Genomic DNA, 18295 nt, shown 5'->3' on the forward strand with positions numbered 1-18295 from the left:
CGAGAGCCCTCGGTCAGAATTAGGTATCTGGGGCATAGGTCAGCTCAGTTTCCGATCTCTAGAGGCACGAGACAGGGCTGTCCTCTGTCCCCCTTGCTCTTTGCCCTGGCTATAGAGCCTCTGGCCCTCTTAATCAGAGCTAACCCGGATGTCAGGGGACTCGAGATAGGGGGCACACATCATAAGTTATGTCTCTTTGTGGATGACGTCTTACTCTTTCTCACATCTCCATTGACTTCCTCTCCTTCCCTACTCCGGCTTCTCGAGGCATTTGGCTCACTCTCTGGTCTAATAATAAACCCCAATAAATCAACAGCACTCAACATTTCTCTCCCCCCTATAGAGCTGACACATCTGAAGCAGGTTTTACCATTCCCTTGGTCGCACTGTCATATCCCCTTCTTAGGAATCAAACTGACTCTTAAGTTATCAGACCTTTACACAGCTAACTATCTTCCAATGCTAAACCATCTTTCTGCTCTTCTGACCAAATGGTCTTCCCTCCCCCTCGCATGGCTAGGCAGAATAGCAGTTATCAAGATGTCAATCCTCCCAAAAGTTCTATATCTGTTTAGAGTCCTCCCAGTCCCAGTCCCCCCTCACTACCTCCGCACACTGCAGCGTCACATCTTTTCCTATGTATGGGGCAATACTTGTCCTCGTATACCTCGCTCCACCTTATATCGCCCTAAGCTCAATGGAGGTCTAGGCTTACCCGACATCAGCAAATACTATCAAGCAGCGCATTTAGCCCAGTTACCTAAATATCATGCAACCTTTGAAATCCCTCAATGGGTTGCCCTTGAATCAATAGAATGTGACCCCTTATCTACAGCTAACTTACTCTGGTTGAGTCCAATAGACTGCCGTTCTATAACCAACCCCATCACTTCTCACTTTCTATCCTTATGGGATAAACTGAAAACCCGTTATCTCCTCCAATCACTACATAATCCTATGCTCTCGTTCCTGCGAAACCCAGATTTTCCCCCGGCCTGGCAGACGTCCCTTTTATTCAAAGCCTGGTCCTCTGCTAATTTGCTCCGTACACATCATTTCCTACAGAGGAATAAGTTTAAATCTTTTGCCTTGCTGCGGGAAACACATGGCCTCCCAGCTTCCGAGATATTCAGATACTTACAGCTACAACACTTCTACGCCCCCTACGCTACAATAACCAATCGACCAGACGCCATGTCTCTCTTTGAATGAGTGTGTTGCAAAGACCCTCATAGACGTGGGGTGGGCTTATCTCTTGCTTATACTCACTCTTCACTACTTCGATTACCATGTCCCCCCCTCTGTATACCCATAGGTGGGAAGTGTATTTAGGTAAGAGATTCCACCCATCTGATTAGGACCACATTTGGGCCAACACAAAATCATCTTCGCAGAACATTGTAGCATTGGAAACAAATTATAAAGTGTTAACCCGCTGGTACTTGGTCCCAGCTAGAATCGCAAAATTTACCCCTAATTACTCGTCCAACTGTTTTAGAGGCTGTACAGACCCAGGAACACACTACCATATGTGGTGGGACTGCCCAGTAGCCCAAATCTTTTGGGATGAAATTTTCACCATGATATCTACACTTAGCACTATCACTCTACCACCCAATCCAACAACAGCCCTACTCAATCAATGCCCCCCTGGCATCTCCAATTCGCAATTCAAGCTCCTTATGCAAGTTACGACGGCAGCTAAGCAGGTTATAGCAATTTCCTGGAAATCCCCCACCCTAAATGTTGCAGCCGTCAAAAACAGAATAACACAAGTCATGATACATGCAAAGGTGGAAGCCACAATTCTTGACATGATCCCTAAATTTTTGCACATATGGAGCCCCTGGGTAGAGCGTTTCCTCCCGCCTAACTTTGACGAATCACTCCTTCTCCCTTGATTTGTGTACTGTACGACAAGGGTATTGTCAATAGCCCTTCGTACGCAGCACGTAGGGGCTGTTGTAAACTTGATGAATACTCATGGAGTCATCGTTGTTGTTCCTCTTCCCCTTCCCCCCCTTCCACCCCTGTCTGACCCCCCTCCAAACTTCCCCCTATTTCTTTAATGCCCTTGTGAGACATTACTCTGATTGGCTGAAACAATAACGTCATTTGCTATCAACTCTTAACTACCTGTTTCCGTCAGAAATGTATAGACATTTGTACTGTGACCTTCATTCATTTTTTTATGTCCTACTGCCACTTCAATGTCCAGTGTACATTGGCAATGTCTCCTTGTTTGTGTCATTCTGGTTTATTGTTAATAAAATTGTTTGAACAAGAAATTGTCCAAAATGTCTTGGTATGCTGACGCCTTAAAAGTTCCCTTCACTGGAACTAGGGGGCCAGGCCCAACCCCTGAAAAACAACCCCACACCATATTACTCCTCCACCAAACATTAAACTTGGCACAATACAGTCAGGAAAGTACTGTTCTCCTGGCTACTTCCAAACCCAGAGACGTCTATCAGATTACCACACAGAGAAGCATGATTGGTCACTCCAGAGAACACATCTCCACTGCTCTAGAGTCCAGTGGCGGCGTGCTTTACACCACTGCATCTGACATTTTGCATTGCACTTGGTGATGGAAGGCTTGGATGCAGCTGCTCGGCCATGGAAACCCCTTCCATGAAGTTCTCAATGCACTGTTCTTGTGCTAATCTGAAGGCCACAAAAAGTTTGGAGGTCTTTAGCTATTGACTTTGCAGACAGTTGGCGACTTCTGTGCACTGTACACTTCAGCATGCGCTGACCCCGCTCTGTCATGTGACGTGGCCTACCACTTGGTGGCTGAGTTGCTGTTGTTCCCAGTTGCTTCCACTTTGTTATAATCCCACTAACAGTTGAGCGTGGAATATTTAGTAGCCAGGAAATGTCACGGATGGACTTATTGCACAGGTGGCCACCTATCACAGGACCACGCTTGAACTGAATTCACTGAGCTCCTTAGTGTGACCCGTTCTTTCACAAATCTCTTAGATTGTAAGCTCCAAGGAGCAGGGCCCTGCTAACCCTAATGTATTGATCTCTATCATTGCTGTATTGCCTCCCTTTATATTGTAAAGCGCTAAGGAAACTTTCTGTGCTATATAAATCCTGTATAATAATAATTTGCAAATGTTTGTAGAAGCAGTCTGCATGCCTAGGTGTTTGATTTTATACACTGGTGGCCATAGATTGAATCCAATGATTTGGAGGGGTGTTCCAATTATTTTGGCAATATAGTGTGTGTGTGTGTGTGTGTATAATTATATACAGTCATGGCCGAAATTGTTGGCACCCTTGATATTTCTCCAGGAAATCATGTATTTCTCACGAAACGTATTGCATTAACACATGTTTTGCTATACACATGTTTATTCCCTTTGTGTGTATTGGGACAAAACAAAAAAAGGGAGGAAAGAAAGCAAATTCGACATAATGTCACACAAACCTCCAAAAATGGGCTGGACAAAAGTATTGGCACCCTTTCACAACTGCGGATAAATAAGAATGTTACAAGCATGTGATGCTCCTGTAAACTCACCTGGGGCAAGTAACAGGTGTGGGCAATATAGAAATCACACCTGAAAGCAGATAAAAAGGAGAGACGTTCACTTAACCTTTGCATTGTGTGTCTGTCTGTGCCACACTAAGCATGGACAACAGAAAGAGGAGACGAGAACTGTCTGAGGACCTGAGAACCAAAATTGTGGCAAAATATCAACAATCTCAAGGTTACAAGTCCATCTCCAGAGAACTAGATTTGCCTTTGTCCACAGTGCGCAACATTATCAAGAAGTTTGCAACCCATGGCACTGTAGCTAATCTCCCTGGTCGTGGACGGATGAGGAAAATTGATGAAAGATTGCAACGCAGAATAGTCCGGATGGTGGATAAGCAGCCCCAAACATGTTCCAAAGACATTCAAGCTGTCCTGCAGGCTCAGGGAGCATCAGTGTCAGCGCGAACTATCCGTCGACATTTAAATGAAATGAAACGCTATGGCAGGAGACCCAGGAGGACCCCACTGCTGACACAGAGACATAAAAAAGCAAGACTACAGTTTGCCAAAATGTACTTGAGTAAGCCAAAAGCCTTCTGGGAAAACGTCTTGTGGACAGATGAGACCAAGATAGAGCTTTTCGGTAAAGCACATCATTCTACTGTTTACCGAAAACGGAATGAGGCCTACAAAGAACAAAACACAGTACCTACGGTAAAATATGGTGGAGGTTCAATGATGTTTTGGGGTTGTTTTGCTGCCTCTGGCACTGGGTGCCTTGACTGTGTGCAAGGCATCATGAAATCTGAGGATTACCAAAGGATTTTGGGTCGCACTGTAGGGCCCAGTGTCAGAAAGCTGGGTTTGCGTCCAAGATCCTGGGTCTTCCAGCAGGACAATGACCCCAAACATACGTCAAAAAGCACTCAGAAATGGATGGCAAAGAAGCGCTGGAGAGTTCTGAAGTGGCCAGCAATGAGCCCAGATCTAAATCCCATTGAACACCTGTGGAGAGATCTTAAAATTGCTGTTGGGAAAAGGTGTCCTTCCAATAAGAGAGACCTGGAGCTGTTTGCAAAGGAAGAGTGGTCCAAAATTCCGGGTGAGAGGTGTCAGAAGCTTATTGATGGTTATAGGAAGCGACTGATTTCAGTTATGTTTTCCAAAGGGTGTGCAACCAAATATTAAGTTAAGGGTGCCAATACTTTTGTCCAGCCCATTTTTGGGGTTTTGTGTGACATTATGTCATATTTGCTTTTCTGCCTCTGTTTTATATTTGTTCCAATACATACAAAGGGAATAAACATGTGTATAGCAAAACATGTGTTAATGCAATACCTTTTTTGTGTGAAATACTTGATTTTCAGGAAAAATATCAAGGGTGCCAACAATTTCGGCCATGACTGTATACTGCTCAAAACAAGGAAAACATTTTTTAAACAGAGTATAGCCTCAAGTCATTTAAACTCCTGGGATATTGATCTGGTCAGTTAAGTAGCTGAGGGGGTTGTTGTTAATTTCATTATCACAAAAGCAGCTGAAACTTAACAGGTGCACTAGATGGGCAACAATGAGACGACCCCCAAAACAGAAATGGTTTTACAGATGGAGGCTACTGACATCTTTTCTGACTGTTTGTCACTAGTTTTGCATTTGGCTAGAGTCAGTGTCACTTCTGACATGAGGACATGGCCTGAAGCGATACCTGGACCCTACAGAGGTTGCACAGGCAGTCCAACTGCTCCAGGATGGCAGATCAATACGTGCCAATGAAGAAAAGCCTGCACTTTTTCTTAAAAATGCTCCATCAGCACTAGGACTCCAGAAACCTCCTTCAAATTGTTAACAAAATGGTATGCTACACCGGGTAGGTTAAAGAGGTGGTTCCCCCAGATGTCAGGCCTATGTTGGTGCTGTGAATCAGCCAAGGGCTCCCTGTTAGATATTTGGTGGCAATGCCCAAGGCTTATGCCATTGTGGGACAACATTCTCGGTTGATATGCTCTATTACTGAGACTGAATTAAACTTAACCCCAAATGTTGTCTTCTCCATATCTCTGAGTGTTCTTTGAAGTCGTACAACCAATCTTTGGTATGGCACCTTTTGAATGTGGCCAAGAACCTAATCCCCAGGCATTAGAAGACCTTTCATGTCCCCTCAATTCTGACTGGATAAGAGAGGTTAACCTCATTCAGGAGTTGGAAAGGACATTGACTATGACCGATGACATGGTTGCCAGATTCCACAAACTATGGTCCAATTGGTATGCTTTCACTTTCTCAGAAACATATAGAGGGCTAATGGGTGATTAACACTTTTCTACTTTTCAATGTGCGTATCATGCTGGTGGATATTTGACTACACTTGCGGAATTAGATCTGTTCTTATGACTGCTGTTCTCTTTCTTTCTCTGCCAAATCTCCTCCCTCTATTCGTGCACTTTGTCAGATTTGATGTTTGAACTTGCAATTTATAAACGTTTAAATCTGTGAATTCCTCAGGTAGAACAATGATCTGATTGTATCCACAATACACCCATAATCCCCAAGTAGAAAAAAAACTCCTCATATTTTTGATCAGAAATAGATCAAATATGTCCCTAGGAATGTTAAAAAAAACAATATTCCACCCATAATCCCCATGTTGAAAAAAAAGCTATTCTCATATTCTTATCAGAACGGGGTCAAATGTGTTCCTAAATGTGTTACACCCATAATCCTAACATAGAAAAATAACTATACCCATATTCTTAGGAGAAAATTCAAATATGGTCCTTGAAGGGTGTATCTGCAATCATTCATCCATGATACCCATGTTGAAAAAAAAATAGTATTCTCATTATGAAAAAGGTCAAATGTGTTCCTAGGCATGTTTACCATGATATCCCCCCATAATCCCAGATATAAAAGCAATGTTACCCATATATGTATTTAAAAAAGGTGAAATGTAATGTGTATGTGATGTGTAACCTTTATATTCCTCCCATAATCCCCATGCGGATCCATAATAACCACATTATCAGAAATACATTAATTTTTTGCTTGGCGTTTGTACTTTGTAATCTTTAGATATAGAACAGTTTTAGTAAAACCGTTGAAATGTAATGCTTTCCACATCTCGTACTATATGAAATCAGTAAATCTATTCCTAGTAATATATGGAGTAATGTCTCCATGATTTCTGTATAATTTCCTATGATGCCATGTTACAGCCGCACATATATCAGTCAGTGAAGAGTTAAACATTCGCCTCTACTACGTGTAACAATGTATCAAGCAGAGCAGAAAAGAGAAACAAGAAAATCCTTCCCGTCTATGTGTGTAATATAGTGACACCTAATGGGAGTGTTGAGCATTGCAGCCAATCCTCCCATCCCCCCAATGTGCAGGTTAGTCCGTCCCTAGAACGAATGTCCAGTGTAAGTGTGACGTGTGGGGGACCTCTAGCGGCAATACAATGTGATGACAGCTCAGTGATTGGAACGGTGGGCGGCTCTTAGAAGAGCCTTTGTGTCCTTGTTGGGATGATGGGGCCCCAGCGGGGGGATTACTTGGCGCTGGTGTACTTGGTGACGGCCTTGGTGCCCTCGGAGACGGCGTGCTTGGCCAGCTCTCCGGGCAGGAGGAGGCGGACGGCGGTCTGGATCTCCCGGGAGGTGATGGTGGAGCGCTTGTTGTAATGAGCCAGGCGGGAAGCTTCGCCGGCGATGCGCTCGAAGATGTCATTGACGAAGGAGTTCATGATGCTCATGGCCTTGGACGAGATGCCGGTGTCGGGGTGGACCTGCTTGAGCACCTTGTACACGTAGATGGCATAACTCTCCTTCCTAGTCTTCCTCCGCTTCTTGCCGTCCTTCTTCTGGGTCTTAGTCACGGCTTTCTTGGAGCCCTTCTTGGGCGCCGGCGCAGACTTGGCTGGTTCAGGCATGATCAGGGTTCACCACTGCTTGGCTGGCTGCGGGGAAAGTGTGCTGGAGCCGCCCTCATGTGCTGCTTTTATAGGCGGCCTATGCAAAGGAGCTTCGTACTGCCTCACACTTCCTATTGGAGGACGTCGACATGTGATGGAAAGTGACGTCATGCTGTCTATCCTCGTGCCCTGATTGGTGTAGAAACAAGTCTGACCGCTATTGGCTGAATTCAAAACCAACCAATCCCAGCGTGTGACGTCAGAACATGGAGTGTATAAAGGAGAGGAAGCGGCTGCTGGGGCCTATCTGTGTGTGATTCGTCAGTCATCCAATCATGTCTGGTCGCGGCAAACAAGGAGGCAAGACTCGGGCTAAGGCCAAGACCCGATCGTCCCGGGCCGGTCTGCAGTTCCCCGTCGGTCGTGTTCACCGTCTGCTCCGGAAGGGCAACTATGCCGAGCGGGTCGGGGCCGGAGCTCCCGTCTATCTGGCCGCCGTCCTGGAGTATCTGACGGCTGAGATCCTGGAGCTGGCCGGCAACGCCGCCCGAGACAACAAGAAGACCCGCATCATCCCCCGACACCTGCAGCTGGCTGTCCGCAACGACGAGGAGCTCAACAAGCTGCTGGGCGGCGTCACCATCGCCCAGGGAGGAGTCCTGCCCAACATCCAGGCCGTGCTGCTGCCCAAGAAGACCGAGAGCCACAAGGCCGCCAAGAGCAAGTAATCCCCCCACAGGATTCCCTTCTATCCGCCAACACAACGGCTCTTCTCAGAGCCCCCCACATCTCCATACAAAGGGCGGACATACGGCTTCTATGGACACGAATCCTACACTCCTCTCCATCTCCCGGGGAGGTGATAGGACACCAAGTCCTGGGGAGGGATGACCCCCTCAAGTCTAATGTCCTGACATCACGTGATTTGACAATCCTCCATCCCTCCATATATGTAGAGGACATTATAAACGTTACATTTCATTGCGATGACAATTTTTTTGATTGAAAATATACTTTTATTACAGAAGCATCAAAAACAACATGATACATGTAATCGGGGTACATCTCACCCTGTACTGCGACGCAGCGCACCACATAGCAATACAGTTCAAGCATACAATAAATACATTCAGAAATAAATACATTCGCTCAGCGGTATGATGCCTGACGTGATGTGCTGAGGATGAATCCCCAGATCGCCACGTCATGCATGACGCCGCTTACCCCAAAAACCATAGCATCCTGATACACAGTACTAAGTCATGCAATAAACGAAAGCGAAAAAACCGAAAATCACAGTTTACAATAGACATGGGGTGTGTGGGGGGAAGGGGGAAACACAGGCCCGAAGCTTTATTGAAAGACAAAGACACGCAAGGGGGAGTAGGGGGAAGGGGAAATCTTCAGACGTCCTCTTCCTCCTTAAAGTCCATCAAGGAATAGTCTCTGAGCAGACTGAGGATCAGTCTGCGGCAGTCCTAAATGGACATCCTCTCCCGCTGGTGGATGAGGCGCTTTCTGGCGCACCATAAAGCGTCCTTAAAACAGCACAGCACCCGCCAGGCGCCGTCAATGTCCTCCAGAGAAAAGGTTCCACAGAACAGTCCATTCAACACCCTGAAGTGAGTGATGTCTGTCTGTGGCACAAAGTCCTTGAGTTCAGGTTCCAGGGCCCCCAACAGGGCCTGAGCAAATGAGCACTCCCAGAAAACATGGTAAGACGTTTCCTCGTGGATGATGCAGAAGGGGCAGTGTCTGTATCTGCTCAGGTTCCTGGCATGCATAAATGTCCTGAGAGGCAGTCCCCCCTGGATAGCCATCCATGCCAGGTCTTTGTGCCTGTTGGTGAGGATGTTGGAAGAAACATTCCTCCAGACCACCTTACAGGTGTCTGAAGGCAGGCCTGGAACCGACTCCAAAATGTCGCTGGCTCGGATGAGCTTGTAGATAGTCTTTGGCTTCCACAAGTCAGGCTTGACTCCCTGCAGCCCTTGCTCCCTGATGAACTTGAAGGTGTCCACGTAGTACCAAGGAGTGTCCCAGTTGTAGGGGATGGAACTATCCCAAGTGTCCCACCCCAGGGACCTCCAGAGAGGCAACAGGAAGAAGCGAGACATTTAGTTCCCGCCAGAGTCCATAATCCGTCTTGGCAAAGTTCTGCGGATGCAGTTGCAAGCAAAGAACACCCTCAGCTGGGTGGCGATGTCGGGCACGCCCTTACCGCCCTTGAGGGGTTCCTTGAACATGACTGCCCGCTTCACTCTGTCCATCTTGGAGCCCCAGATGAAGTGAAACACCGCCCTGGTGATGGCCTTGCAGGTGTTGACCCGAGGGGGCCAGGCCTGGGCGAGGTACTGCAACACAGGGAGAATCTCGCTGCGGAGTACCAGTGTCTTCCCTTCGATGGTGAGGTCTCTGAGGCTCCAGAGTCCAAACTTTTGGCGCATCTTGGCCAGTCTCTCCTCCCAAGACTTCAGGGCTGCGCCCTCGGCACCAAACCAAACTCCCAAAATCTTCATGAAGTCTGTCTTGACAATTATGAAGGTTCATACAATTAATACAAATTATTTCAGTGTGAGATTCCAGGAAATGGACATCGGAGTCCGGGGACTGATCTCCACCTTTCACTTGAGGAGTTTCTCCTGAAGATCAGAGATCGTTCAATATATACCGAACAACGATCCTCCCGACTGAGGGAAGAGATCTCATCAAACTCCGAGAAGAAACAAATGTTTTATTATCTGAAGGAATCGCCCAGAACTGTCCGTTGGCTCCACTTTCTACTTCTAGGAGATGGATGGAGAGGAAGGAGTGACGGTTTAGGAGGAAGAACACGTGATGACGGGAAGCTGTCACGTGTTAATAATGACAATTCTAAAAGGTAAAAACAATAGAAAGGCTTTCAGTGTGAGATTCTGGTTAAATGATCATTAGAAAGTGGATAATGAAGATTGTTGATAATGAGATTTCTTCCCAAAAAGAATAGAAACATATTGTTATCTGAAAGAAAAGTATAACTGTCATTGCTTCAACTGTCTAATTACATTCCAATCTCCCGCTGGAATTCTATGTGACGTCACAGACAATCCGCCCTCTTACCGCCAAATCCGATACGGAGAACCGACCGCATCCATTTACCGTTTTATCTGGGAACATCGATCAACCCTTCCATTCATTCCAGGCTCTGCGATCAGCTAAAAATCATTATAGAAGCATTACGAATATTAATATGAAATGTTTTATTTTCCCTCCAATCCTTCATAATACAAAACCCGACAAAATGGAGTTTTTTAGTTTGTTGATTTAGTTGTAGAGAAGAGATCAATGAAAAGTCTATATATTCAATATATACCGAACAATGATCCTCCCAACTGAGGGAACAGATCTCATCAAACTCCCAAGTAGAAAAAAGTTTTATCTGAATGAATCGCCCAGAACTGTCCGTTGGCTCCACTTTCTATTTCAGCTTTCCCTCCGGAATTCTATGGACCGTTACACACAATCTGCATCCATTGACCGTTTTATCCGGGAAGATCGATCAATCCTTCCAATGTTTATTGCTAGAGATGAGCGAAGTATTCAAAAATTCGATTCGACTGATTCGGCGAATTCGTGGAAAATATTTGATTCGAGTCGAATATATTCGCTGTGAATTTAACTTAAAAAAGGGTGTTTCTAGGCTTCAGAGAGACTTAATATTAGTGCAGAACACTGTACCTTTAATTTAAATGCCCTTGGAGTCTGCTGGGGAAGAGAAATAATACTGTCAGTCAGTATGACATGCAGATGAGTGCCGTCGATCTTAGAATCACCACACACTTCACTCATTTGGCCAGTCACGGGGCCAAAACCAGTGTTTGGAGCCACAGTGTGGCGGTGGAGGCAGCAGCAATGGGAGGCCAAACAGCAACCTATGACAAAATGGAAACCAGCAGGAGTGTGAGGAGACCTCAAAGTGGCACATGGCAGAGTGGGAGCAATGGGAGGCGGTACAGGGACCCATGTCACACTGTGGACCCAGCAGCAGCGTGACGAGGCGGTACGGGGGACCATGGCAGATTTGGGGCCTGGCAGCACCTATGGGAGGCCTGTAATCTGCCAGCAACCTATGACAAAATGGAAACCAGCAGGAGTGTGAGGAGACCTGAAAGTGGCACATGGCAGAGTGTGGCGATGGAGACAGCAGCAATGGGAGGCCGTACAGGGACCCATGACAGACTCTGGACCTGGCAGCAGCATGAGGAGGCGGTATAGGGGCCGATGGCAGATTAGGGGCCTGGCAGCAGCTATGGGAGGCCCGTAATCTGCCAGCACCCAATGTCAAAAAATTCAACACACCAGCAGTGTGTGAGGAGACCTGAAAGTGGCACATGGCAGAGTGTGGCGATGGAGACAGCAGCAATGGGAGGCCGTACAGGGACCCATGACAGACTCTGTACTTGGCAGCAGCATGAGGAGGCGGTATAGGGGCCCATGGCAGATTAGGGGCCTGGCAGCAGCTATGGGAGGCCCGTAATCTGCCAGCACCCTATGTCAAAAAATTCAACACACCAGCAGTGTGTGAGGAGACCTGAAAGTGGCACATGGCAGAGTGTGGCGATGGAGACAGCAGCAATGGGAGGCCGTACAGGGACCCATGAGAGACTCTGGACCTGGCAGCAGCATGAGGAGGCGGTATATAGGGGCCCATGGCAGATTAGGGGCCTGGCAGCAGCTATGGGAGGCCCGTAATCTGCCAGCACCCTATGACAAAAAATGGAATACACCAGCAGTGTGAGGAGACCTGAAAGTGGCACATGGCAGAGTGTGGCGGTGGAGACAGCAGCAATGGGAGGCCGTACAGGGACCCATGAGAGACTCTGGACCTGGCAGCAGCATGAGGAGGCGGTATATAGGGGCCCATGGCAGATTAGGGGCCTGGCAGCAGCTATGGGAGGCCCGTAATCTGCCAGCACCCTATGTCAAAAAATTCAACACACCAGCAGTGTGAGGAGACCTGAAAGTGGCACATGGCAGAGTGTGGCGATGGAGACAGCAGCAATGGGAGGCCGTACAGGGACCCATGACAGACTCTGGACTTGGCAGCAGCATGAGGAGGCGGTATAGGGGCCCATGGCAGATTAGGGGCCTGGCAGCAGCTATGGGAGGCCCGTAATCTGCCAGCACCCTATGTCAAAAAATTCAACACACCAGCAGTGTGAGGAGACCTGAAAGTGGCACATGTTTGGGGCATGATTCATGGCGGATTTAGTCAGTTGTGCCAGGAACTGGTGGTTTGAAATCCAGACTAATCCACGCCTGATTCATTTTCACAAACGTGAGTCTATCCACACTTTGGGTGGACAGTCGTGTCCTCCGCGGAGTTACAATACCTCCTGCCGCACTAAACACGCGCTCCGATGCCACGCTACTGGCCGGGCATGACAGCCTTTCAAGGGCAAATTCAGCTAGTTGGGGCCAAAGGTCAAGTTTTGTTGCCCAGTAGTCAAGGGGATTGTCTACCTCGGTTGGCAGGGTGCTGTCCAAGTAGGCCCAAGCCTGTTGTTTGAGGTCCTGCTCCAGGTCCACCTGATGCTGCTGCGGCTGGTTAGTAGTTTCCTCACTGCGCTGGTGAAGAAAGCTACTCATCATCGACTGCAGACTGAGGCAGCCGCTGCTGGTGGAGCTACCACTGCTCCTACCACCCCACCCCTCCCCTGCTGCCATGGCAGCATAACGCGAGCGCACAGGGCCCACAGTGTCTGAGGATGGACGTTGACGCACAAAGGCAGAGACCAACTGACTACATAGGTGGTTTTTATAGTAGGTTATTTTGGCCTCCCTCTCAGCAGGTGTGAAAAAGGCCACCATTTTTGAATGGTAGCGAGGGTCCAACAAGGTGGACAGCCAAAAGTCATCCCTCTGTCTGATGGTTATTATTCGGCTGTCGCTACGCAAGCAACCGAGCATGCTATGGGCCATTTGTGCCAAGGAATGTGAGGGACTCCCTGCCTCCATCTCCACAGCATACTGCCACGGTGCGTCTGGGTCCTCTGTCTCCTCCTCCTCCTCTACCACATGCTCCTGCTCCTCCACTCCTGTCCGCTGAGTGGAAAAAACACCCATTTCACTCAATAATTCCTGAGCACCAATGTCCTCCTCTATCTCCTCCTCTTCTTCTTGTCCTGCCCCCACAGGGGTCATGTGGCGTTGAGATCTGTGCGCCATGTCTAGCGCACCCTGACCAGCCATTGTTAACAGCATTTGTTCCAGGACGTGCAACAGAGGAATGATGTCGTTCATCCCATAGTCCTGCCGACTCACGAATAGCGTGGCCTCCTCAAAGGGCCTGAGCAAGCGGCAGGTGTCACGCATGAGCTGCCAATGGCTGACATCAAAGTTACACAGGGGAGTACCTTTATCCGCTTGTAACATCAGGAAATCGGTGATGGCCTTTCGCTGTTCGTAAAGGCGGTCTAACATGTGTAGGGTTGAATTCCACCTTGTTGCAACGTCGCAGATCAGGCGATGCTGTGGAATTCCGTTCTGCCGCTGCAGCTCAAGGAGGGTGTGCTTTGCGGTGTAGGAATGGCTGAAATGCATGCAAAGTTTACGTGACATTTTAAGGATGTCTTGCAGTGGGTTGGTGGATTTTAGGAACCGCTTGACAACCAGATTGAAGACGTGAGCCATGCATGGCGCATGGCACAACCTTCCTTGACGCAGAGCAGACACCATGTTCTTTCCGTTGTCGGTCAACATGATTTCGATTTTCAGTTTGCGCGGAGACAGCCATCTGTCGATTTCTCTGTTCATTACACTGAGAAGTTCCTCCCCTGTGTGACTACGTTCACCAAGGCATACCAGGTGCAGCACAGCGTGACAACGTTGCGCCCTGCACATGTGATATGCCGGTCGGGTAATGGGACTTGGCACGGGGGTGGCGGCTGAGGACACGGCGGAAGAAGAGGTGGTAGAGGCGGACATCTTTTGTGGACCAAGGACGTGCAAACGTGGATGCAAAAGCGGCGTGACCTGTCCAAGTTGCTGGTGCGGCTGTGCCGGCACCACGTTCACCCAGTGGGCCGTAAATGACATGTACTGTCCCTGACCGTAGTTACAGCTCCACACGTCGGCGCTGCCGTGCACTTTGGCAGAGACCGACATGCTCAAAGACTGGCCCACCATCTCTTCTACATGTGAATGCAGGGCTGGCACTGCCTTTTTGGCGAAGAAATGCCGGCTTGGCACTCTCCACCGCTGCTCGGCACAAGCCATCATTTCTCGGAAAGGTGCTGAGTCCACCACTTGGAAAGGGAGGGACTGAAGCACCAGCAACTTGGACAGGAGGACGTTCAGCTTTTGCACCGTCGGGTGCGTGCTCGCAAACTGTTGTCTCTTGGAAACGGATTCCAAGAAAGACTGCTGACGGAATCCGTGAAGAGGAGTAGCAGGAGAAGGAGCATCTGAACGAGCGGAAGATGCCAACGAGCGACAACTCCCCTCAGCAGAGGTGTTGGAGCCTTGACTGGCTGATAGAGGGTGATTGACGTTGGGTGACGGAGCAAGTAACGGAGAGGGTGATGGAGCGGGGGCTGGGGCGGGCAGAACCGCCGTATCTTTATCACGGTTTTCCCAGGCCACCAAATAGCGACGCTGCATATGCTGCCGCAAAGCTGTAGTCCCAACATGGGCCCCCTGGCCACGCTTGACTTTCTGGCCACATAGTCGACATACGGCTACGTTTACTTCCTCGGGCGGCTTGACAAAAAATTGCCACACCGCCGAGTAGGAAACTTTGCCCCCGATAATCCTCACTGGCTGACTGCTGCTTCCTCCGTGCACACCGGCACCACTACTGGCCGTGGTGGTAGGCTGCAGTGGAGCTGGTGCTCTACTCCGTGGCCGTTTGGCTCCACTGACACTGCTGCGACCCTGCTGCTGTCTCCTGGGCAACCCACCGACTGTTTCGCTCGCTGCCAAGCTGCCACCCTCTTCTCCTGATGATGCGGAAGAAATTGCCTGATGACGACGAGGCTGCCAAGTGCGATCAACCTCCTCATCATCAAGTAGGGTCTCCGCCTCACTACTAGCCCCCTCGGCTGCGTCTGGGTCAGGAGACAGACCTGTCTCTAGACCGGCTACCGAGCCACTCTCCTCGCCAGTACTTCTTCGCCTGGCTGCTGAAAAGACGGATGTCTCCCCCCGTTCCTGACCGCCCTCTGTTAGCTCTTCCTCACTGTACAGTGGGGCTGAGCCCACAGCATGCGATACTTCGCTTGGTGAGGGAACACCAAAGGACAGGGGCAGGTAGAGGACACGTGATTTCAGTGGGCTTGGTCCCGGGCCATGCCAACTAACGGTTGTGTCTGACGTACCCACCGACCGTTGGCTGTAGGTGTCAGAGGTGACCTGGGAAGAGGAAGACGACCGAGCCAACCAATCAATGACGGCAGGGTTGTCGGTGGAGACACGACCGCTGGATGACACCGGGAGCACTGGCCTCTGGCTGCGAATAGTGCTGCCTCGACCCCTTCCTATGCTGCCACGTCTGCTCGCTCCTAAAACATTGCCTCCTCTGCCACTCCTCTGCATGTTGTCTGACATACTCTTTAATTCAACGATTCTGTGTCCCTGAGTAACAATTCTGTGTCCCTGAGTAACAATTCTGTGGCCCTAAGTAACGGTTCTGTGGCCCTCAGTAACAATTCTGTGTCCCTGAGTAACAATTATGTGGCCCTAAGTAACGGTTCTGTGGCCCTCAGTAACGGTTCTGTGTCCCTGAGTAACGTTTCTGTGGCCCTAAGTAACGGTTCTGTGTCCCTCAGTAACAATTCTGTGTCTGTCCCTGAGTAACAATTATGTGGCCCTAAGTAACGGTTCTGTGGCCCTCAGTAACAATTCTGTGTCCCTGAGTAACGTTTCTGTGGCCCTAAGTAACGGTTCTGTGGCCCTCAGTAACAATTCTGTGGCCCTCAGTAACAATTCTGTGGCCCTAACTAACGTGTCTGTGGCCCTAAGTAACAGTTCTGTGGCCCTCAGTAACAATTCTGTGTCCCTGAGTAACGTTTCTGTGGCCCTAAGTACCGTTTCTGTGGCCCTCAGTAACAATTCTGTGTCTGTCCCTGAGTAACAATTCTGTGGCCCTAACTAACGTTTCTGTGGCCCTAAGTAACAGTTCTGTGGCCCTCAGTAACAATTCTGTGTCCCTGAGTAACGTTTCTGTGGCCCTCAGTAACAATTCTGTGGCCCTGAGTAACGTTTCTGTGGCCCTAAGTACCGTTTCTGTGGCCCTCAGTAACAATTCTGTGTCTGTCCCTGAGTAACAATTCTGTGGCCCTAACTAACGTTTCTGTGGCCCTAAGTAACGATTCTGTGTCCCTGAGTAATGTTTCTCTGTCCCTAAGTAACGTTTATCTGTCCCTAAGTAACGTTTCTCTGTCCTTAAGTAACGTTTCTGTGGCCCTAACTCTGTCCCTAATACAGAGTGGTCTGCCTCTCTTGAATGACTGGAGGCAAATGGAGAATTCTAAAATGGCCGCCATTTATAGCTCGACCATTACACAGTGCTGGCTGGCTGGCTGCTGATTGGCTAATGCGATCACATGTCATTAATGAATGCATTATGGGTCAGCGCGCCTTGTCTGCGCGCCTTCCCAGACATCCCCGCTCCATCGCCGCACATGTCGCCGCCATTTTAGGAAAAATTTTGATTCGCGCATCCGAAGTATGATAATTTTCGGATTCGGCGCAAATCGAAAATTTTACAATATTCGAAACGAATTCCACTTCGCCTACTTCGATTCGCTCATCTCTATTTATTGCAATGTTTTCTTTACCTCTCATAATACAAAATCCGGATACATTTCTAGGGATTCCTCTTAAAGAAAACATTACTGGCTGATGAAGGAACCGCCCACAGCTGTGATTGGCTCAGAGTTCAAATGGTTGTCATCACGTTCTTCCCGCGTAATTGTGTAGATCGTTACAAATATTCCGCCCGATTATACCGCCAAATCCGAGCCGGAGAACAAAGGAGATCATCAGATGAGACATCCGAGAAGTATTATCATCGCTTTCATCCCAAGTAGATGTATTGATGAGTCTGGAGATGGATTTCCATATTTTCCGAATCACGTAACACATTGTGAATACAAGTATTGTAGATTTCATGATCACATCTGTATACGATCATGTCACTGACCGATATTTATGTGTCCCTCCTTCACACATGTAGCAGTTACAGATCCCCCTCCCCCCCCCATATCACATCCAGAATATTCATACAAACAAATGTGAAATGACTGGTAGAAATAAGGAGACTGCCAGAGAAATCCAGACAATGTATCCAGAGAGAACATATGACATGTCTGAGGAACCAAATCGGTTTCCTCCTCCAAATCAGTCACTAAAAATCATCCAAATGTTCACAAGGGTGAACTTCTCTGCAGAGGAATGAATCGCTGTGACCCCGCCCCTTTCCATCAGTCTCCCTTCAGGTCCGCTCGGAATTATAACCAGGAACGTGGGGCATCGGTATAAATGTTTGTGTTTATTTCCAAGTCATATTTCTCAATATTAAATTGCTGTTAACAATAGTAACTGGTGATGATGGTTTGTGTTCTGAAATGTGAAAGATGAATGTTTCTGTGTAATCTCCGAGGAAGAAATAGAAAACCATTGAGAAGAATGAAGAGATTTCTCTCCTGGAGATGGATTTCTATTGTCATTAAGGGATCTTAAAAGGGCGGAACGTGGAGAAAGCTTCCAAATGAATCCAATTGTATTGTGTATAAAGAATGGGTGTGACTCCGCCTCTTCCCAGGAAGGTTCCCATCAGGTCCGCTCAGGCTGTATAAAAGGAAGGCGGGCCCAGCCCAGAGCTCAGTCGGTGTTTGCAGCAGAGAAGAATCGTC

At 48.3% G+C, this 18295-nt stretch overlaps 2 protein-coding genes across 2 annotated transcripts; one reads left to right on the forward strand and one right to left on the reverse strand.

Annotated features, from left to right (window-relative positions):
• Nucleotides 1-7035: 7035 nt before the first annotated feature.
• Nucleotides 7036-7492, reverse strand: LOC149442309 (histone H2B 1.1). Its single transcript, XM_089656256.1, has one exon. The coding sequence runs from the start codon at nucleotides 7416-7418 to the stop codon at nucleotides 7038-7040; it is 381 nt and encodes a 126-aa protein (XP_089512382.1). The 5' UTR covers nucleotides 7419-7492; the 3' UTR covers nucleotides 7036-7037.
• Nucleotides 7493-7712: 220 nt separating this feature from the next.
• LOC149442310 (histone H2A type 1) lies at nucleotides 7713-8186 on the forward strand. Its single transcript, XM_089656257.1, has one exon. The coding sequence runs from the start codon at nucleotides 7736-7738 to the stop codon at nucleotides 8126-8128; it is 393 nt and encodes a 130-aa protein (XP_089512383.1). The 5' UTR covers nucleotides 7713-7735; the 3' UTR covers nucleotides 8129-8186.
• The last annotated feature ends 10109 nt before the right edge of the window (nucleotides 8187-18295 follow it).

This window comes from Staurois parvus, unplaced genomic scaffold (genome assembly GCF_062004578.1).
Source record: "Staurois parvus isolate SC_StPar_1 unplaced genomic scaffold, SC_StPar_1.0 ptg000897l, whole genome shotgun sequence".
Lineage (NCBI taxonomy): Eukaryota > Metazoa > Chordata > Amphibia > Anura > Ranidae > Staurois > Staurois parvus.

What these genes read in the sequence shown, in the direction of transcription:
- LOC149442309 (XM_089656256.1), bottom strand. Translation starts at nt 7,418, where the DNA reads ATGCCTGAACCAGCCAAGTCTGCGCCGGCGCCCAAGAAGGGCTCCAAG.
- LOC149442310 (XM_089656257.1), top strand. Translation starts at nt 7,736, where the DNA reads ATGTCTGGTCGCGGCAAACAAGGAGGCAAGACTCGGGCTAAGGCCAAG.